Consider the following 21,191-nt stretch of genomic DNA (forward strand, 5'->3'; position numbering starts at 1 on the left):
GAAAATGTATACAGATGTTAGAGCAGGAGAAAAAAGGGATCAAAGAGGTTCTTTAGGAGTCATCTTACCATTACTAATTAACTCCCTTCCAGAGTTGAAATACCAAACTCTATCACCTCTAACCCCTTCCTCACTCGAACTTCATTGGTAGTGAACACCATGCCCTGGAGGAGCGCACAACCAGCAACTAAGGTTCCTGTTAGTGAAGGGATTCCAGCTGATAAGTCCCACCACTGAGGACAAACTAAATTGAGTTGAGCTATGGCCTCTGGAATGGAGAACCAGAGCCCCCCAATCCCATTCTCAAGGCCACCACCAGCATAGGTATATATTCAGGGTGCATTCTGAAGAGAATAAACCAGGTGACATTAATTTTAAACCACAGATATTCCCCCCTAAAATCCAGGGAGAGGCCTAGGATTTCAGTTACCTGATTTTCTCAAGTCCCTTAAACACTGAACTAGGAATTTATCCTCTGGAGAGTTTCAGAGGAGAAGGCTCTCTGTGACGGTTTCATCATCTATAAAATGGGAGATAATAATGGTAACTACTTTATGAGGTTCTTATGAGGATTAAATGAGTCAGAATGTGTAAAGGGCCTAGAACATTACGTGGCACATCGTAAGTGATCTGTAGGCATTAGCTAAAATTTCGTAAGGACTTTATTTCTTCCATCTTGTTTACAATGCTTATTTGTGGTCATGTATTTTTCAATTACTAAGCATTAAAAGTGTCCTCATAACAGGCTAACCCAATGCACCTCTGAGCTACAAGTAAGTTTGGTTAATTGATGGCTTATAAATATTCATCCTCCAAGTCAGAGGCACCCAGCTTTCCCACAGACCCAGTAGTGGTTGTATCTGCTAATTTCATTTAGTTAGAAATATATTGCAGACAAAAGAATTTTAAATTAACTGGTAACTTTATTAATGACCATATCATCTACACATATTTGAAAACACACATATAGGAAACAAGATTTATTCAGTCTGTGATAATGTCTGGAGTCCATTTGGATTCATGAAACCCTTACAGTGGGCTCCAGCACCCCTTAGCCAAAAGCAGAGTTGAGTAACTGATCAGACCATCGGTGTCTTTATCAGCAAAATCAAGGTTTAGACAGAGATTCAACATTCTGTAGTTACACAAAATAAAACTAAATAGCAACTGTCCTCAGTTCTCAGGAGACAGAGGTGGACAATGTTAGTAGCTGCATGACGAGTGGACCGATCACTTTGCTTCTCTCAACCTCATTTGTAAAAGGTAGTATATTAACCTTGCCTATCATACAGAGTGTCTGTCTTACGTGGTCTTCTGTTCTGAAAAACATATGAGATGGCTAAGTGCAAATTAAAGCTCATCTCAGTGTGGAACAGAGAATGGGTGCAGGGAGTGGGGCAGAAAAGGGAAAAGGGCCTTTCCAGTGACCAACTCTCAATGTACTGAAAATCCAAGAGATTACGCTAAATCGAGAAGCGTTGGAGTAAAAGGAAGACCTACCATTGCCACCTCTTTCCAGCAAAAAAGAATCTTAACATGGGCCTCCTCTCAGGTGTTGCCCCGAGGTGACCACAGACAGCCTTGGGGAAGGAACTCCAAAAACATTTCCATTTTCATGTCTTCACATACATCTAATGGAAATGAACCGCACCCATCCACCCATCTATGGAAGTGATTAGAAGAAAAGGGTGCGATAAAAAAAATTAACAAATATTAGTATCAGTAACTATTTAAGTGTCCACTATGTGCCAGGTACTGATTGGCTTTGGGATATAGCCAAAAACCAGACCAGCAATGTCTCTGTTAAGGGCATAAGAAAACGCATAAACAAGAAAATAAACGAAAGAGAAAATTTCTGACGGCTGCTATGAGAAAGATAAAAGTGAAGGACCAGGACAGGCAGGAATGAGGAGCAAATTCCTGAGTGGATAACTTGGGAAGGTCTGAGAGGTTAAATTTGAGCCCAGACCTAAATGACCAGTGCCTTTAAGTGACCTGAGTCCAGAAACTTCTGAGAAAATTAAAAGCAAAAATGAAACACAAGAATGAGAAACAATAAGGATTTCAAAGCCCCAAAGTAAGCTGCAGAAACCAGAATCTATTAATTCCGCGGGGCGGCGCGGGATTTTGAATATTCACGTTGTCCAATCAGGGAAGGGCTGGGACCTTGGAAGCGCAGACTCCGCCGGAAGTGCTCGGAATCGCTGGTGTCCAAAGGAGGCCACATCGCAGGACACAACTGATCAGCACCCAAGCAGCTGCCGAATTCTCGGGAGAAACCTTCCTGGCTGTGACGCAGTGTCCGCGAGACCCGGGCTTAGTTATGTCCTGGGGGACTTTCTTCAATGAACATGACCGAAATCACTTCGTTTAAAACGCCAATGAAATATACCCAACACAGCCACCAGGACGTCTGGGGCCAGACTAGGAGCAGATTCCCAATACTAATTTAGAACTGATTCAGAAAAAGCAAAAACACAGGAACGGGTTAAAGACGCGCCCTACATTCCAGAGCCAAGTCACGTACACAGAACCTCAAAGCAAAAACGCTTAAAAATCTGTGTACCATGTTCCGTGACCTTTACCCTAACATAACTTATTAAAAGATGAACGCACAGAGCTCTTTTCTGGTTAGGTGGGTGGCTCTGAAAAGAGCCTTTGGAGTCAAGCGGCTGGCCACTCATGGGAGCGCCGCGTCCCGGCAGGGACTCACTTGGAACTGGTGTACTTGGTGACGGCCTTGGTGCCCTCGGACACCGCATGCTTGGCCAGCTCCCCGGGCAGCAGCAGGCGCACCGCCGTCTGGATCTCCCGGGACGTGATGGTGGAACGCTTGTTGTAATGCGCTAGGCGGGAAGCCTCGCCGGCGATGCGCTCAAAGATATCATTAACGAAAGAATTCATGATACCCATGGCCTTAGACGAAATACCGGTATCGGGATGCACCTGCTTCAGCACCTTGTACACGTAGATGGAATAACTCTCCTTGCGGCTGCGCTTGCGCTTTTTGCCATCCTTCTTCTGAGCTTTGGTGACTGCTTTCTTCGAACCCTTCTTAGGCGCGGGAGCGGATTTTGCCGGCTCGGGCATTATGGAACACGCGACACAGCTGGGGAAAGAAAAGAAATGAGATAATGGGCGGGCATGATCCTTTTATAACCACTGTATGCAAATTAGGACTCCAGAAGTCTTTCGTTTCCATTGGGCCACGCAGGGACCTGGCGTTTCCAGTAGTAGCTACGTAACAACACTGACTCTTGACCCAATTGGTCGTTTCTGGAGCCAATTTAGAACCAATGAAAAAACTCATTCCTGACCCCTCCCCTAGGAAAGCTTATAAAGGCTATCGAAGTGCTGATTTTTCAGTCCTGCTTCGGTGCGAGGTTCTGAGATTTGGAACTGTTGAGTTTTGTGTGTAACCATGTCTGGTCGTGGAAAGCAAGGTGGCAAGGCTCGCGCTAAAGCCAAGTCGCGATCATCCCGGGCTGGTCTCCAGTTCCCGGTAGGGCGAGTGCATCGTCTGCTGCGCAAGGGTAATTATGCCGAGCGGGTGGGGGCTGGCGCGCCGGTCTACATGGCGGCCGTGCTCGAGTACCTGACCGCGGAGATCCTGGAGCTGGCGGGCAACGCCGCCCGAGACAACAAGAAGACGCGCATCATCCCTCGTCACCTGCAGCTGGCTATCCGCAACGACGAGGAGCTGAACAAGCTGCTGGGCAAAGTCACCATCGCCCAGGGCGGCGTTTTGCCCAACATTCAGGCAGTTTTATTACCAAAGAAGACCGAGAGCCACAAAGCCAAAAGCAAATAAAACGTGACAAAGTAAACCAAAGATCAAAGGCTCTTTTTAGAGCCACCCAAGTTTTCGAAAAAAGAGCTAATGCGCTGTTGTGGTCAGCCCCTCATTTGACACTCTAGTGGCTCTTAAAAGAGCCTTTGGGGGAGGGGGGCGGGTGTCAACCATCTGAATTACTTGTTCTTGCCAGGTTTGTGACTCTCCGTTTTCTTAGGCAACAAAACGGCCTGGATGTTAGGCAAGACACCTCCCTGGGCGATGGTGACGCCCCCAAGTAATTTGTTGAGCTCTTCGTCATTTCTCACGGCTAGTTGCAAGTGGCGAGGGATGATGCGCGTTTTCTTGTTGTCTCGGGCAGCGTTACCCGCCAGTTCCAGGATCTCTGCGGTCAGGTATTCAAGCACGGCCGCCAGGTACACGGGGGCACCGGCCCCCACCCGCTCCGCGTAGTTGCCTTTGCGCAGCAGGCGGTGCACTCGCCCCACCGGGAACTGCAGGCCTGCTCGTGACGAGCGCGACTTGGCCTTGGCGCGAGCTTTGCCTCCCTGCTTTCCGCGTCCTGACATCACGGCAAGAAAAGCAGTTACAACTTATTTTACAAGAATGAAATGGAAAGAACCCATTTGATGTAATTTATAAGAGCTACTGGGAGGGGGTGAAGGGAGGTGGTTTGATTGGCTCGCCCGTTCAGACAGCCAATAGGAAAGCAGAAAGCAGACTCCTCGTTTGCATTCGGAAAAGGAAAGATTTCGTAGGTATCTACCAATGGCTGGGAGCCACATTAAAGCCCCTTATTTGCATGCCTTTGAAGAGATTTGGGAACAAAGCGGCTGTTTTGTTCTGTTTTACTGAGTGGTGTTTTTTCTCCAGTTTAGGGTGGTAGTTTTCTTTTTCCCCTGTTTAACAGAGCTTGGAGGGAAATCCCTAGAAGGACCGGAAAGGACTGCGGAGGGCCTCCAGTAGATGCAGAGTTACTACCACGTAAGGGTAAGGGATTCTGGAGCCATTTATTCCCTTGAGCCTTAAATTACCCTCCAGATTTCTCCCTTTCTGTCTCATTACAGCCAAACTCCCCTATATATACTACTAAGGCTGTCTCCTTTCTCAATTTAGTCGCTGCCTGCAGTGTGTTTTCGCCCTCCGCCCCCAGTCTGTGGAATCCAGTGTAACTGAGGGCGACGATAGATTTTGTTCCTCCTCTTGATCTCCAGGAGACGTCTGATACCGCCTTGAAACTTGCTCCCTTGGCTTTCAAAATGTCCTCTGGCTTTCCTTATTCTGCTATTCTTCTGCCTACCCCTGAATAAGCTGTCCATTAGGCGCTGCTTCCCTCCCTGTCTCTTCCATTGTTCACCCTTCCAGAAGAGTCTTACCCACTTCCCTGTTTTCAGCTAACATCCAAATTTGTTTCTGAAGCTCAGACTGAGACTGCATAGGGACTTGGGCCCTGGGGGCCCAAGGAATGCCTGATGGCCAGGAGGAATGGATAAGCTGACCCTAAGAATGCCTCCATCCTATTACTCTCTATGCAAAAATGCAGAAGTAGCTGGTTTTATCTTCCTTCTAACCGCAGACGTGGAAACCCCTGTTCCTGTGGTGATGATAATGAGCAATCCGCCATCTTGGCCCCACAGAGCAGGTGCGATCATAGTGACCATGCAACTGCTGCTAAAAAGGGAAGTCACCCCAACCTAAAATGGAAGATTCCAGAAACCTGCCTTTTTCAAAAAGACCACTGTGTCCCCACTTTATAAAAGCAGCCAAGCAGAGCGACCCCAAGTCAGTTCCGGGAACCTTCCTTTCTGTGCTGCCTCCCTTGTGCTCAAGCACAAGCTTAAAATTTATTCGGAAATTTTTCTGGGGTTTCCTCTCAATTTCTGTTTTGGGGAACCCCAACGCCAGTAACATTTTGTGGTCACTACGAAGGGACCCTTTAAATCCCTGTAGCAGCGACACAGGGCAGGAAGAAGAATTGGCCTCATCGGGCCTAATGAGCAGCTGTTTGAACCATTGGTTCAGCGTCAGTGTGACTTGTGAATCCACCTCCAACTTTCCCAGCTCTCTCCTCCCCAGACAGTTTTTATTTTCTGTCAAGTTCTGTTCGTCATTGTCATTGTCTGGTCTTTGTGTCCAACTCTGCCTTACTGTAGAACTGAAATGGCCGATTTGGCCTGGTCCAAAATGGCCGACCGGGGAACAGACGGGTTGCTTCCATCTGTCCTGACCCAGGTGTCAGGTTTGAGTCCCAGTTAGAAGTTTGGGGTTAATGTTTCTGAGGTTGAGTTCAAGTCCTGTTGTAATTATTTTCTGTTCTTATTTGGTAGGTCTCTCGGAGGAACTTTGCCGCAATTTTGTGGGCACCAGTCCAGCAGTTAAGAGCCAACAGGGCACTCGCCACTTAAAGACTCCGGTGAAAGGGTAAGTCAAGTCACAGAATGGTAGATTGGCACTGGGCCCCTGCTGACCTAAAGCAAATGTCTCTGAAACTGCCATGTTTCCCCGAAAATAAGACCGGGTCTGATATTGATTTTTGCTCCAAAAGATGTATTAGGGCTTATGTTCAGGGGATGCCATCCTGAAAAATCATGCTAGGGCTTATTTTCCAGTTAGGTCTCGTTTTCGGGGAAACACGGTAGGAACACTGAAACTACTCACTACCCCCTCACTCCCCTGCAGCTAACCCATTTCAAGCTTTTGACCTCCTGAGAGACCTCTACCCTATTATCTGATTAGTCTTTGGCCATCCCTCCTACTTTGGCACTAGCCTGGCTGTTGGGTTTCTGTCTTTGATCCAGAGAAGTCGGACCTTTTCTGTTGATTTTCTTCTGGGACCTGTGTCCCTGAATTTGCATTGCTGAGTCCTGGTTCCCCTCAACCTGGATTTAAAACATCTGGCTTAACCAGGAAGATCTGATTACCCTCTTTGCTCCATCATACATCTGACCCGCTGTCATTCTGTACAGATCAGAGGTGGATTAGAGATTAGCCAGACCTAGACCCAGTACAGGGTTGGAGACATGGAGTATTTTCTACACAGGCCATCGTTCCCCAGTCGTCCTTGCTCTGACTCTCCTCTTTCACTCTCCTCCCTCTCCCGTCTAGATCTCGCTTGCTTGCTTCTGGATTGGCTGATTGGGACTGCGAGCACTCCTGTTTCCTAAATGACACCTGAAGTGGAGCAGTCCACCCAGTTCTCGGCCCCCTGACTCTAGAGTCACCGACTCTATCATGGGAAACTCTCCAAGCGTCCCAAGAGATTCTCCACTAGGATGCATCCTCGCTAATTGGAAACACTTTAAGTTAGATGACCTAAAGAAAAAGAAATTAATTTCCTTTTGTAATGTGGCCTGGCCCCAGTATTCTCTTGGGGAGCAAGAAAAATGGCCTGTGAATGGTTCTTTAAATGATAAGACCATTGCCCAGCTGAACCTCTTTTGTCAACGCTCCAACAAATGGTTGGAATTTTTCTATGTTCAGGCTTTTGTGAAATTGCAAAAGGACCTAAAGCACCAACGTTCATGCCGTGTTTGTGTGGCCTCGCTCTCAAAGAAACCTCACCCCGTGGCCCCATCCTCTTCAGATTTCAAGCTCCTTGACCCTGTTTTGGCCCCTCCTAGTATGGCTCCAAGGGCCCTCCTCAACCCTTTGCCTCCCAGTCACCCAGTCTCGGTTGCTGAGCCTCTCCCACATGCCCCTGCTCCTAACACCTCTGCCCCCTCGGCTCCAAACCCTTCTCCTTCCCCAGCTCCATCCCCCACTAGAACCGGAGCCGGACTTAGACGACCTCCTCCAGAAACTCCCCCTTCTTTTCCTCCTCCTCCTCGTCCTGGTCCTCGTCCTCCTCCTCCTCCTCCTCCTGCAAAGGGTTGTTTCCCCCTTCGAGAAGTTGCTCATAGAAACGGGGGAACCCACATCCCCTTTTCTGTCACCGAAAGGAGCCAATACAAGGAGATATTTGGAAACTTCTCAGAGGACCCCAGTAGGTTTCAGAATCAATTTCTTAAGTTTAGTTTAACTTATTCCCTAACTTGGCAAGACGTCCTGGACATTCTAACCTACTGTTGTACCCTGGATGAGAAGGCCCATATTTGGGCAAAGGCCCGAGAGTATGCTGATAGCCTAGTTGTCACTAACTCCCAACATGACGTGATCAGATTGGCAAGGGAGTCAGTCCCAGACCAAAGCCCTCAATGGGACTACGGGGATCGCCTTGGTAGGGCTAGGATGGAACATTTTATCGCCTGTATATTAGAGGGCATGCACAGGTGCCAAGTTAAGCGGGTAAATTACAATAAAATTGAGATCACCCAGAAGAAGGACGAAAACCCTGCCGTTTTCCTCAACAGGCCCTCTGAAGCCATGAAAAAGTATACCAACATTAATTCTCAGTCAACAGAAGGAAGGGTGTTATTGGACATGCACTTCAGGACCCATACCGCTCCGGACATTAAGAGAAAATTCCCAAACTCAGAAATCAAACCCTACATTCCAGTGTCTACCTTGGTGGAGGGGGCCATCACGGTATGTAATCATCAAGACCGGCCAGAGGAAGCCAAGAAAAAGACGAGATTAAAAAAGAAAATCAGACCAGTACCTCGAGATGACCGTAGACCCAGGAGACCAGCCCAACTTAAATACCAAAGGTGGTCCGGGGTAGGGTGGAACCAATGTGCTTATTGTAAAAAGGAAGGACACTGGAAACGAGACTGTCCAGAAAAACAGGGAATGCCTTGATCACCCCAGGAAGCTAGGGCGGGTCAGCAACCCTAATTGGCCCTCTCTCCCAGCCAACCTCTCGGAAGGGACAACCTCTGACTGGCGAGACCCGAGCGCTCATCCCGCTCTGACTCTTGGAAACTCCATCACTGTCACACCTGCAGAGCCTTGGGTCACTCCCAATGTGGCAGGTACGAAATCTGAGATTTTACTAGATCCTGGAGCCGCCTGCTCTGTCCTGACTCAGCCGGGTGGCCCACTCTCCAATTCTTACTGCACGGTTAGGTGGATAAACGGGAAGCCTAAGGTAAGACGATCTACTTTTACCTGTGATACAGGATCTAAAACTATAGATCACTCTTTTCTTTGTGTACCTGAGTGCCCAATTCCCCTCACTGGTGGAGACTTGATAAGGAAATTAGGAGCCTCCATATTTATTCAGGAAGGTGATGGCCAAGTCTCAGAACCACACCAGGGAATCCATTTATTGGCCCTCCAGACTTCCCCAAAACTGAAGCTTTCCATCCTTCCAGAGGATATTAGAGCCCAAGTCAAGGCTACAGTGTGGGATACTGATACCCCCGGGCGTGCCATAAATGTAGAACCTATTAAAATAAAATTGAAACCAGGAGCAAAATGCCTGTGGCAGTGTCCATACCAATTAAGACCTGAGACCCTGAGGAACATTCAGTCCCTTCTAGAGAAATTCCTTAAACATGGATTAATTAGACCTTGCCAATCTCCCTTCAATAGCCCGGTCTTCCTGGCAAAGAAGCCCAATGGGGAACAGCTCTTTGTTCAAGATCTTCGGGCACTTAACAAGATGGTAGTCCCTACTGGCCTAACAATCCCCAGCTGCTATACACTCCTCACTCAGATTCCCAGTGAAACCCAGTACTATACTGTACTGTGTTTGGAAGATCCTTTCTTCTGCATCCCCTTACATCCAGACTCCCAAGATTTGTTTGCTTTTGAATGGAAAAATCCCAAGACTGGTAAAGTTACGCAGTATACCTGGACAGTATTACCCCAGAGCTTCCGGGATAGCTCTCATCTCTTTACAAATGCCCTTGCTAAGGAGCTCGGGAAGCTTAAACTTAAAAATGGGACATTGATACAATATATAAATCAATTGCTCATCACCAGTACCAACTATCAAGACTCCAAACACAATACTATAATGACCCTAAATTTTTTAGCCGAGCAGGGATATAAGGTATCCCCCGCAAAGGTCCAGATTTCCCTACAAAAGGTCCAATTTCTAGGGTTTATCCTCATCCCAGGAGCCCGGTTGCTGGCCCCAGATCGCAAAAGGGCAATCACCTCGTTGCCAGTCCCTACCACCAAAAAAGAACTGCGCAGGTTCCTAGGGATGGCAGAATTTTGCCGAATCTGGATCCCGAACTTTGGGCTAATAGTAAAGCCCTTATATGGGGCTTTAAGAGGGAAAGAAAGAAAACTACCCTGGGATCAAATTTGTCAGCAGGCATTTGAGACTCTCAAGACTAAGTTAGATCAAGCCCGTGCCCTTAGACTGCCAGACCTGAGGAAACCGTTCTGTCTTTACATTCATGAAGAAAAGGGAATAGCTTTAGGAGTCTTAACCCAAAAGCAGGGGCAGCTCCCACGATCCATAGCTTACTTCTCTAAACAATTAGATTCGGTGGCCCAGGGTTGGCCCGGCTGCATAAGGGCTGTGGCTGCCACTGCTGTTTTAGTAAAGGAAGCCTTAAAATTGACCTCAGGACAATGGCTTGAAGTTTTCACTCCCCATCAGGTGGAGGCAGTATTAAAGGTCAATGGCCATCACTGGCTAAAAGGAAGACGGATCAGACAATACCAGGCTCTACTGCTATATACCCCTGACCTCACTCTGAGGACTTGCCAGACTTTAGATCCTGAAACCCTTCTACCCATTACAGAAGGGAGGAACTCAGAGCATTCCTGCATGGAGACTCTTAAACAGGTTTAATACCGCAGGCCAGATTTAAAGGATGTCCCCTAGAAGATGTAGAGGAAGAATGGTTCACCAGTGGGAGCAGCTTTATAGGAAAGAGCGCCTGGAAAGCAGGACATGCTATTCATTGTCAGCCTAGATAAAGTAATAGTGTCTAGGGCACTTTCCCCTAATACCTCTGCACAGAAGGCAGAGCTAGCAGCCCTAATCCAGGCACTACAGTTAGGAAAAGATAAAAGAGTCAACGTTTACCTGACTCTAAATATGGGTTTCTCGTACTACATGCCCATGTAGCCATCTGGAAAATGCAAGGAATGCTAACTGCAAAAAATTCCCCCATTAAACTTGAGCTAATATTACTCCTAGAAGCAGTCCAGCTTCCTTCCCAAATTGTTATACACTGGAGGTACCACCAGAGAGATCATTTTTAAATTAATTATGTAGACCAGACAGCGTCACAGTTCTTAACACTCAGGATCCTCGCCCTAACAATTGGACAGCCAGACCTTCTCTGACCTTAAATATACTCCCACACAGAGGTAAGCTGAGAAAGGGGAATATAGCCTAAATGAACCAGGGTGGCTAATAGACGACAAGCCCGGAGTACCTTCCCAGGCGAGGACTGGCCCAACTTGTAAAATAAATAACTCCTACCATCCCTAGCCACCCCTATGTAGGCCCGTCTAAATGGCTACACAATCTTAACCCCACGGCTCAAACTATATGGAACTCCATTAAGGGGTCCCTGCTGAATATCACTTGCTCCTTCCCCTCCTGGGACCCCTGGAAGCTGTCTCACTTTGATTCCTTTTGGACCCTTGCCTCTTTAACCTCATCAAGGCTGCCTCTTCGAGGCTACAATTCCACGTTAAGCTGATCGTCGTACAAACCTTCCAGCCCATCCCAGACAAGGATCAGAGAATGTTTTCCTCCCAAGTATAGGGATGTAGCAAGAAGTAGTTACAGAAGAGACCTCCAACCCTAATCCCTACATGATACGGGCCAAATGAAAGAGTCTTCTCACTGTAGGAATTTTAAGTCTCTTTTTCCCTAGTTTCTTAGCTCCCTAGTCCTGAATCCTAATCACTTTTTAAATCAGTTTCTTAATCTTAAGCAAAAGATTGTTCCTAGCTTGAATCCTAGTCTCCTATCCCCTGCTTCACATAATTAGCCAGAAGCTTGTGATTTATGCTTATTGATTGTAATCACTGTGCCCCAGCATTCTTTCCAGGCCATTCCGGGCCCAGCTCCTGGGTGAACAATGCCACCTAAATGATCGGTTAAACCAGAGGAAAAAGCCACAGGCTCCATGAAGCCGAATGGATTTTCCATCACGTCACCCTGCGTCAGCAGCTCTGAGTCCTGCTTCTTGGTCCGATGCTTTTAAATATTAACTGAAATCTACCTCCTCATCCAGGGGCCATCGGGATACATATGATGCCCTAGCAAAGCTTCCGGTACATCCTGACCAAAGAGGTCAACGCAGTCTTCCAGGCAGATCTTGAGACCCCTCCCTCTTATCTAAGATCAGATAGGGTGAGAGTTCCGTGAATCCCCAATAGGTAGGGACAACGACCACATTCAGCAGGAAGCAGATACAGAAGAAAAGACCTCCTGTCCCTCAACTTCCCATAGAGATTTATGGGGATCACGCCTCTCAGGGAAATAAGGCAGGCAGATAGAGACAGGAATGGGGTCTCCAAGTCCTTGCCAGTTAGCACCTTTTGAGCCACTCTTGCTGGGGCCCACTCCTATCCCTTCGGAGTATACTTTCACTTCTAATAAACTGCTCTTTCACCACTGCCTTTTGGTGTCCCACTCAATTCTTCAAGGTATCCAAGAACCTGGACACGGCCGAGAAGGGCCTGTGCTTTGGTAACATTAAGATTAAGGAAGATAAAATCTCAGGGTGGAAATGAGACAAGCATAGGGACTTGGGCCCCAGGGCCCGTGCAGATGTGAAAACCACTATTGTGCATGTACTGTTGACCAAAGTTTGACCGGATATAACCTTCCTGGGGTGGCAATAAGGAGCAATCCGCCATCTTGCCCCCACAGCGCAGGCGTGAGCATACCAGGCGACTGCAACTGGAAAAAGAAGTCACCCCATCCTAAAATGGGAGATTCCAGAAGCCTACGTTTTTCAAAAAGACTACTTTGTCCCCAGCTTATAAAAGCAGCCAAGCAGAGTCACCCAAAGTCAGTCCTGAGGAACTTCCTTTCCTCTGTGCTGCCGCCCCTGTGCTTGAGCATAAGCTTAACAAAACTTGGGAATTTTTCTGGGGTTGCCTCTCGATTACTATCTTGGGGAACCCAAGAACTCGGCACTGGTACTAGACTCCTGCCAAACTGCTCACTGGCTGTTTCTACCCATTTGTCCCAACGACACTTATCCAAATGCAAATGTATCCAAACAACCCCCACCCTCTTCGCTCTATTTTCCTAAATTGCACCAACAGCCTTCCAGGCGCCTAAGCCAGAATCAAGTCCCTGCAGCTGCACAGCGTATCCAGTCAGTTACTTTAACATTTCTTCTGCCTTTTTTTCCAGTCTCTTGTCTGCTTCATCGTCCTCTCTTAGACTAGCAGCAGCCCCTGCAGATTTCTTTGCATGCTCCTCCACCTGCCTTCCATAGAAATCTTGGCCAAAAATTCTGTTTCTTCCTCCACAACTTCCCATCCCTGGGAATTTTACATCCCCCACATCATTTTCACCCTTCCTGAGGATCCCCTAAGGACAAGAGGTGGAATGCTTTCGAAGGAATAGACTTCAGTTCTTTTCCTTGAACCCTTTTCTGATCTCTCTTCACCTTTATTCAGCATTTACAGAGTACATGCTACCTAGCAAGCAATGGGTATACAGGTAACAGGCTAGTACAAAGAACTCTAGTGAGATGCCTCTAGAAAATGGAGGAAATCTGAACTCGGGAAGTTAGTTAATACCAGCTATCTGTAGAGATTACCTCTGGTAAGAATGCTGGTATAGGTTTGTGAAACACCCAAGTACAATCAAAGGTGATGGGAGTGTTTCCTCAATAGTAGAATATAACTGAAGATAATTCTAACCCAATCAATTTATCATTTCAGAAGATGCACGTATTAATAGAAAGATGTGATACACATTTTTATAAATGGCAATGACAGGATTGTATGCTAGATACAAAAGTTTGGGCTATTATGGAAGGGTCCCTAGTTGTGAAAATAGCCTTTTCTCACAGCTGGGTGAAATATTTCTGAGCACTAACTCTAAGCTCAGATTCTGTGCTCAATTAACAACTTGCCCATTATTCCATTTCAAGATAAAAATACGAGACTGAGAAGGGGAGAGCCAGTTATGGGACGATATCTCTATCACTAGAAGTTAATGAATTTGCATTCTGGACTATTCATAAATTTGTTGTGTGTTCTGTGAGTGCAAGTCTCTCCCCAAGAGGTCAGTCAACTCTTGAAGTTCTGGTCATGTCAAATTTTCAGACTTACAGGGTCTGAGTGCAGATAGTTTGGACCCCACAGTTCTGGCACCCAGAAAAGCCCCTGCTTGAGGGACACCCCCCCCTTTGAAACCTGATCTTTTTTTTTTTTTTTTTACTTCTAGCACAGTGACCGGATGCTGTTAGAAGGGAAAGCCAAAGATTATACTAAACTCTTACTATGTGATAAATCCTATGCTAGGGGCTACCTAGGAAGTAGAGAAAAAATTTTGTTTCAGAGATAAGGAAACCAAGAAAAGACTTGCCAAAAGTCAGAGAGCCTCTTACCAAGACCTGATTAGAGCCCAGGTCCGCCTGAACCAAAGACTGCTCTTCACCACTTCACTCACACTGCTTCGCTAACTAGATGTTGGGTTTTTTATGATGTCACTTAACCTACCCAGCATCACTTTCTTCTGTTAGAGAGACAGATAATTAGACAATACTTTAGATTCCATCCAGCTATAAAACCTTCTTAGATAAGTCTAGATAGGCCAATATCCTTCAGATTATCCCAGGCTCAATTAGTATTGCCCCCCAGAGCTCCTTCCCCAACATTCTTATCAGAGCTATTAAAAAATAAAACAGCAGGCCATTTATAAAAGTACCATCACAGGCAGACAGGCTGGATCTTACTTCCTTAACACCCCTGGGATGTTTAAACAAAAGCAACTAAGTTCTTTCCCAGGCAATCTAGTGAATCGAACATTTGTTTTGTATTCTAGCTCCATCCCACCACTCAACCGTAGTACTCTCCCTTCCCCTTGCCCGCCACCTCTCCCCAACACCACCGCCAGCCTCCTCCATACTGAACTGCTAGCCATTCACAGAGGAGCAAGTCCTTTCTCAGCTCCCAGCCATTGCACGTACAGTTGCCTCTGGCTAGAATGCTTCATTCTCCTCTTGACCTGCAAAACCCTCCTCATCCTTCCAGTTTCAGCCCAGATGATCACCTCTTCCTTCATGAGACTTTCTCTACGCCCAAACACACAGCCTCAGTGCGCCCACATCTCTGCTCACGTCCCCTCTACGGTGCCTTGACTTTGGTCTCGCTTCCTTTCTGTGACCACCTCAAGATAGACCATATCTTCATCTTTGAATCAAGAGTCCTTCATTCCTTCTACCTGGCTCTTAATAAGGTAGCTCAGTGTTTTGGGCATGAATAAATGAAACAATACTCTTAGAGAATGAGTGTCATCTTTTCTAAAATATTTCTCTAGTCAACAGCCACTCTCCAAATGCCAACTATAAACAGTAGACTGTAGTAAGCCAGAGTGATGGAAGATAAAATAGGAGTTTGTCAATTAAATAAAAAATAATACACCCTACCATGATAGAGTTGTTAGAATAAATGAGAATTAAGTGTAAAGAACTTACTGCAGAGCTTGGAATCTGAGAGGCCCAGTGCTGCACTGGGAGGCAGAACAGCTAAATGGTTAAGATTCCAGATTTTACAGGCAAATTACCTAACTTCAAAGGGTCTGCTTCCTCAGTGGTAAAGCAAGAGCAATAATAGTAGCTACTTTGTGGGATTGTTAAGAGTTTGTACATGTAAAACAGAACAGTACCTGGCACCAAGAAAGCAGAGACATCCTACAAATTCTTTGAATGAATTTATCATTTCAAAAGTAAATATCAGGTGTATCCTAGCAATTCCGCTCCTGGGTATACGCCAAACAGAAACCAATGTTTCCATCCAACAAAAAGCATCTACAAGAATGTAGTATATTCATATAACTGCAATACTATGCAACAAAAATGAACAAATTACTGCCATGGATGAATCATATAATGTTGAACAAAAGAAAACAATTGAATTCATGTGAATCTATTTTATATGACGTTCAAAAATGGACGAAAGTTGTAATCTATGGTAATAGAGGTTAGAATAACGGTTACTGTGGCAGGATGGTATTGACTTTCTGGAGCCTTCTAAGGTGCTGGAAATTTTCTGTATCTTGATACGGGTGTATTCATGTGTAAAATTAAGTGGTACATTTAAGATTTATAAATTTCACATTTGTAAATTACACATCAATAAGCACAAATTATTTTTTTTAATGAACAAATACTGAAGTAATCATTGTGGGGGGAAAATTTGTATTTTGTTGGGCATCCCAATCCTTATGTTACAGATTAGTGTTTATTATTGTTTGTTTTATTTTAATTACACATGAAGTGGCCACCATTATCTGTCAGTGCTTAAAGCTTCTAAAAAGTCTTAACCTGGTCATGAAAAACCATCACTAAATAGTAGATATTATTATGACTATGTTTTTATTATAAACAAAAACACTAAACTTGCCCTATAGACCTTGCACCTTGCAAAGCTTTTCCTTATTTTTGGCAACAGGAATAATAATGATGTCAGCCCTCTCTTCAGACATCATTTCACTCATCCATCCAATACGTTTTATTGAACACCCAAGTATGCCAACACTGAGCTTGTCATAACACATCTAGAATGTAGTGAATACAATCTCTCTGCCTAGATCTCTTTCCACATGGTTAGTTCCTTCTAGTCATGCCAATCTCTGTGTAAATGTCCCCTACAGAGCAAAGCCTTCTCTGACCACAGCCTCTCACCATGCCTGACCACTGTCACTAGATTATCAAGTTGCAAAGCTGACCAAAAACAAATCTATCAGTTCCATCTCTTTAACAGCGTTCTAATTGATTTCCTTCTCTCTAGCGCATCTCCTGCCCTCACTCACATTATTTCAGCAGACTACTACTGCCAAAGGTGAACTCCTCTCTGCTTCCACTCTTCCAATTTCTCTAATACATTCTTCACATACTAGCTAAAGTGATCATCTAATAGAAAATCTCACCATGTACTCTCCCCAGGTGATTTTACTCTTTTACCCACGTCCCCTCCCACCCATCCCCAATGATCTCAGTTGTCTTCAATAACTCCTACTTCAAATACACTTCTGAGGTGCTAAAAGTAGTAGACAAACGCTTTATGAGACATAGGACATAACACCAGCATGGGCCAGGGAGCTGTGTCCTACACAACTAGACTGAGAAACAACAACTTGACCTGGGGGGGGGGGGGCGGGCGAGGTGGAAGAAAGGGGGGGAATCAAATTTTAAAAAAAGGACTTGGCTCACATGATTATAGAGGCTGACAAGTCCCTAGTTCTGTAGGGTGAGTCAACAAGCTGGAACCCAGGAAAGCTGATGGTGTAGTTCCAGTAGAGTCAAAAGCCTGAGGACCAATGCTGTAGTTCCAGTCCGAAGGCTGGCAGGCTGGAGACCCAGGAAGAGCCAATGTTTCAGTTCAAGTCTGAAGGCAGGAAAAAAGCCAATGTCTCAATGCAAAGTCAAACAGGCAGGAAAGAACTCTCTTGGGGATGGTCAGCCCTTTTGTCCCATTGAGGCCTTCAACTGATTGGATGAGGCCCACCCACATTAGGGAGAGCAATCTGCTTTACACAGTCTGTCACTTAAATGTTAATATCACCCAAAACACCCTCACAGAAACACCCAGCATAATGTTTCACCAAAATCTGGGCACCCTGTAGCCCAGCCAAGTTGATACATAAAATTAACCATCACAGGTAGGTAGAGAAGAAGAGGTAAATGGGCTTTATCTCTGACACTCAAACAGTTCAGAAAAAAAAAGAGAGAGTGCAAGTGTGGTAAAATGTTAACATCTGGGTATCAGGGTGAAAGATATACTACTGTAAACCTCTTGAGGACAGGGTCTGCTTTATTCCTCATCCTGCAGGACTGGCCTGGCGCACAACAATGATATTCAATACATGGAACAGACTTCCATTTTCTTGTATGTAAAATGAAGGAGCTGGGCTAGATGACCTACAAGATTTTATTGGCAGTAAACTGTATCGAATAATCCCAATCCCAACTGCGCAAGGATTCTCGGTTTTTGTTTGTGTGTCTGCGTGGTTTTCTTGCTTGCTGCATTTCTCTGCTTCCAAAAGCGACCTCGTGAATCGGGAGACTCGGAGACTACAATTCCCGTGAGCCCTCAGGGCACCACGTACGCCTGTCCAGTCTACTGTCGCGTAGAAAGGACTCCATTTCCCAGCGTGCCTCAGGACGCCAGGACAGCATTTCGCCGAGAACGTCAGGAATCGCGTCCCTGAGCGGGAACTGCGGTAGCCAAGGCTGAGCCGAAGGTAGAAAAGGGCCATCCTGGGGTTCAGAGGGGACGTTGGCCCAATCAAGTGCCCGGAGTTGCACATACCTCCTTTTGCAACCTCCAGCGCATTTCGTGGTAGTCCCCTTAATGAACATGCCTCGCGCGCGGGCCCTTTGTAATCCCTAGTCACCCGTCCGCTGTCGGCGGCTGGAGGCCAAATTTCCGCAACGTCACACAGGAAAGGGGCGGGGTCTCGGGTCTGGCTGACTGGCGTCTAGTCTCGCTCCCTGCGGCAGCCGAGTGTGGCTGTTGGCGGGTTGGGGTGCGGGTGGAGGTGGGAGGGCTGTGAGGTTGGGCTCTCAGCAGGCAGGAGGCCCTGGCCCTCACTGCTTTGGGCCTTGTCTCTGCAGTAGCCGATGCCGAGTGGACAGCTGGTCAGGCGCCTGTTCTCCATGGCCGGCCGCGTCTGTCTGTCCCGGGGCAGCGCGGGATCGGGGACCAGCGGTCCTGTTGAGGCCGCCATTCGCATGAAGTTGGAGCAGGCTCTGAACCCGGAGGTGCTGGAGCTGCGTAACGAGAGTGGAGGCCACGCGGTGCCACCAGGCAGCGAGACGCATTTCCGTGTGGCGGTGGTGAGCTCTCGCTTCGAGGGTCTGAGCCCCCTGCAGCGGCACCGGCTGGTCCACGCTGCGCTGTCGGAAGAGCTAGCCGGGCCCGTCCACGCGCTGGCCATACAGGCGCGGACCCCTGCCCAATGGAGGGAGAACCCTCAACTGGACGCGAGCCCCCCCTGCCTAGGTGGGAGCAAGAAAACTCGAGGAACCCCCTGAACCCAAAAGAAAAGAGCAAGAGCCGGGATCTGAATGGGTTGGATGAGAGTAAACTACTGGGGCCTTCTTCCCTTCCTTACAGTCGGGTATTGGTAAGGGATGAGGACCAGGGCCCCATTCAACCTGCACATACATTTATTTCTCTGGAGATAGCAACTCATTTCAGATCAAAGCTAACCCAAGGAAAGAGAATCACTCCTGCTCTTGCCCTGCACTATTCAGGAAAAGCTGCCCCGTCGTTTCATGTTAAATTGTGACTAAGGACCACCAGATCTGATGAGCTGGAAATAATCCTGTACATTAAAAAATAAATGATCGTTTGAGGTGCATCGCTGTGTTATTCATGACCTGTTAAATCAGTGCCACAGACGTTCGTGGGAGAAGAAAGATACCAGTAGCCTGGGGCAGTCAAGAAGGGCTTCATGGGGGGAGTGACCTAGTTGGATCTTTAAAGGAAAGCACAGAATTAAACCAGAAAGAAGAAAGGTGTTGTAGGCAAGAAGAGACCTCACAAAAACAGAGAAACTAGACTGGGCAAGACAGAAGTTGTAGACACATTCGCATTTCATACTGGGGGAATGTTTGGCTTCTAACAGCCTGTCCATTTCCAAAAGGATTTGCATTTGTTTGTAAGAAAAATCTTTGGGGATAAAACACTAACGCAGTGAAAAGATGATAACCTAGAAAACGAGTATAGAAGACGGAGATAACTTTATGTAGCCCCTTTTTCTTATGAGCCTTCCAAATGTTAAGTAATATTTCCGAGGAGAGCTCAAGTAATGTCTAGATAAGGAAATTTCTGATGACCTCAATGTGGAAATGGAACTTAGATACTAAAAACGCTTGATGAACATGTATCTTGACCATTTCTGGCTAAAGCGCTGAGACAGCATCTGGTTGGGCAGCAGGGAGTCATTGAAGAGTTTTGAGGAGGGGCATGCCAAAGAGCATGGTGGGGCAGATTGATCTGGCAGTGATGTGTAAGTGGGTTGGCACAGGAGATTGGAGGCACAGAGATCAACCAAGAGTGAAGGTGGAACCCTGACTTTGAGATCAGCTGTGGGATTAGAAAGGAAGGGGTGGATCTGAGAGCTGCCATAAAAAGTCAGAAAGTGGCTTGATTAGAACAGAAATGGACTAGAGTGAGAGGAGTCGAGGGTAACCCCTAAGTAGTGGTTTTCAGATTTCCTCACAGGTAAGAATTCACAAAGGAGCTTGTTTAAAATGTGGATTCTCTGTCCCCTCTTCCAAAACCAGGATTCTGATTCTGATTCCTAGAATGGAATCTTGAATCTGTATCTTTAAGACACACAAGAAGATTTGGAGGAAACTGGTCCTATTCTCAAGAACTTGAACAAGACTCCAACTTTTTGTTTTCGTTTGGGGGGGGGTGTTAAATCTTTTTAAATGTATTTTTGTTAATTTTATTTTATTATGGCAAGAACCCTTCAAATGAGATAACTTCCTAACAAATTTTAAGTGTACCATACGTTATCGTTGATTATACATACAATGTCATACAAAAGATCTCTACAGCTTATTTATCTTGTTTCAACGGAATCTTTCTGCCCATTGATTATTAACTCTCCATTTCCTTTCCCCCCAGCCTCTGGCAACCACCATTCCACTCTTCGATTACATGAATTTGATTATTTTAGGTAACTCATGTAAGTGGCATCAATGCAATATTTGTCTTATTTGACTTAGCATAACATCCTGGTGGTTCATCCATATTGTCACATATTGCAGAATTTCTTTTTTTAAGGCTGAATAGTATTCCAGTATATTTATATAACACATTTTCTTTATCCATACCTCTTGTCAATGGACATTTAGCTTGTTTCCATATCTTTGCTACAGTGAACGTGGAGGTGCTACTATCTCTCCAAGATCCTGATTTCAATTCTTTTGGTTAAGTACCCAGGAGTGGGATTGCTAGATCATACAGTTGTTCTATTTTTAATTTTTTGAGGAACTTCCATATTCTTTTCCATAGCAGCCACACCATTTTGCATCCCCACCAACAATGTGCAAGGATTCCAATTTCTCCACATTTTTGCCAACACTGTTTGTCATTTGGGGATTTTTTTGGCTATTAATCTGATAGGTATGAGGCAATATCTTATGGTTTTGATTTGCATTTCCCTAATGATTAGTGATGTTGAACATTTTTTCATATACCTGTTGGTCATTGCAATCTTTAGCCCATTTTTGAAATCAGGTTATTAGTTTCTTTGCTATTGCGTTCTAGGATATTACCCCAAGTCTTCAAATCTGGGAGACTGAGGGCCCTCCATCTGGAGAAGTGGAAAGGT

The 21,191-nt window shown here is 46.0% G+C and overlaps 4 protein-coding genes and 1 long non-coding RNA gene across 5 annotated transcripts; 3 read left to right on the forward strand and 2 right to left on the reverse strand.

Moving 5' to 3' along the window:
• Positions 1-903: 903 nt before the first annotated feature.
• Positions 904-17,187, reverse strand: H2BC21 (H2B clustered histone 21). The gene is made up of 2 exons (XM_088799576.1): positions 17,053-17,187; positions 904-3,109 (listed from the first exon to the last, which is right to left on the reverse strand). The coding sequence occupies exon 2, from the start codon at positions 3,088-3,090 to the stop codon at positions 2,710-2,712; it is 381 nt and encodes a 126-aa protein (XP_088655702.1). The 5' UTR covers positions 3,091-3,109; positions 17,053-17,187; the 3' UTR covers positions 904-2,709.
• Positions 3,245-3,943, forward strand: H2AC20 (H2A clustered histone 20). Its single transcript, XM_019739878.3, has one exon. It carries the CDS (start codon positions 3,422-3,424, stop codon positions 3,809-3,811), a length of 390 nt encoding a protein of 129 aa, XP_019595437.1. The 5' UTR covers positions 3,245-3,421; the 3' UTR covers positions 3,812-3,943.
• Positions 3,959-4,455, reverse strand: H2AC21 (H2A clustered histone 21). Its single transcript, XM_019739877.3, has one exon. The coding sequence runs from the start codon at positions 4,360-4,362 to the stop codon at positions 3,970-3,972; it is 393 nt and encodes a 130-aa protein (XP_019595436.1). The 5' UTR covers positions 4,363-4,455; the 3' UTR covers positions 3,959-3,969.
• Positions 4,589-12,274, forward strand: LOC141568695 (uncharacterized). The gene is made up of 3 exons (XR_012491922.2): positions 4,589-4,783; positions 6,121-6,214; positions 6,899-12,274. It is a non-coding gene; the product is annotated as an uncharacterized LOC141568695 (long non-coding RNA).
• Positions 17,188-17,219: 32 nt separating the features above from the next.
• Positions 17,220-19,205, forward strand: BOLA1 (bolA family member 1). Its single transcript, XM_019739872.3, has 2 exons — positions 17,220-18,083; positions 18,457-19,205. The coding sequence occupies exon 2, from the start codon at positions 18,463-18,465 to the stop codon at positions 18,874-18,876; it is 414 nt and encodes a 137-aa protein (XP_019595431.1). The 5' UTR covers positions 17,220-18,083; positions 18,457-18,462; the 3' UTR covers positions 18,877-19,205.
• The last annotated feature ends 1,986 nt before the right edge of the window (positions 19,206-21,191 follow it).

The sequence above is a fragment of the Rhinolophus sinicus genome, chromosome 7 (genome assembly GCF_057876585.1).
Source record: "Rhinolophus sinicus isolate RSI-liver-muscle chromosome 7, RSI-T2T, whole genome shotgun sequence".
NCBI classification, from domain to species: Eukaryota; Metazoa; Chordata; class Mammalia; order Chiroptera; family Rhinolophidae; genus Rhinolophus; species Rhinolophus sinicus.

Coding starts and splice junctions, on each gene's coding strand:
- H2BC21 (XM_088799576.1), bottom strand. CDS start 3,090: ATGCCCGAGCCGGCAAAATCCGCTCCCGCGCCTAAGAAGGGTTCGAAG.
- BOLA1 (XM_019739872.3), top strand. CDS start 18,463: ATGCCGAGTGGACAGCTGGTCAGGCGCCTGTTCTCCATGGCCGGCCGC.
- H2AC21 (XM_019739877.3), bottom strand. CDS start 4,362: ATGTCAGGACGCGGAAAGCAGGGAGGCAAAGCTCGCGCCAAGGCCAAG.
- H2AC20 (XM_019739878.3), top strand. CDS start 3,422: ATGTCTGGTCGTGGAAAGCAAGGTGGCAAGGCTCGCGCTAAAGCCAAG.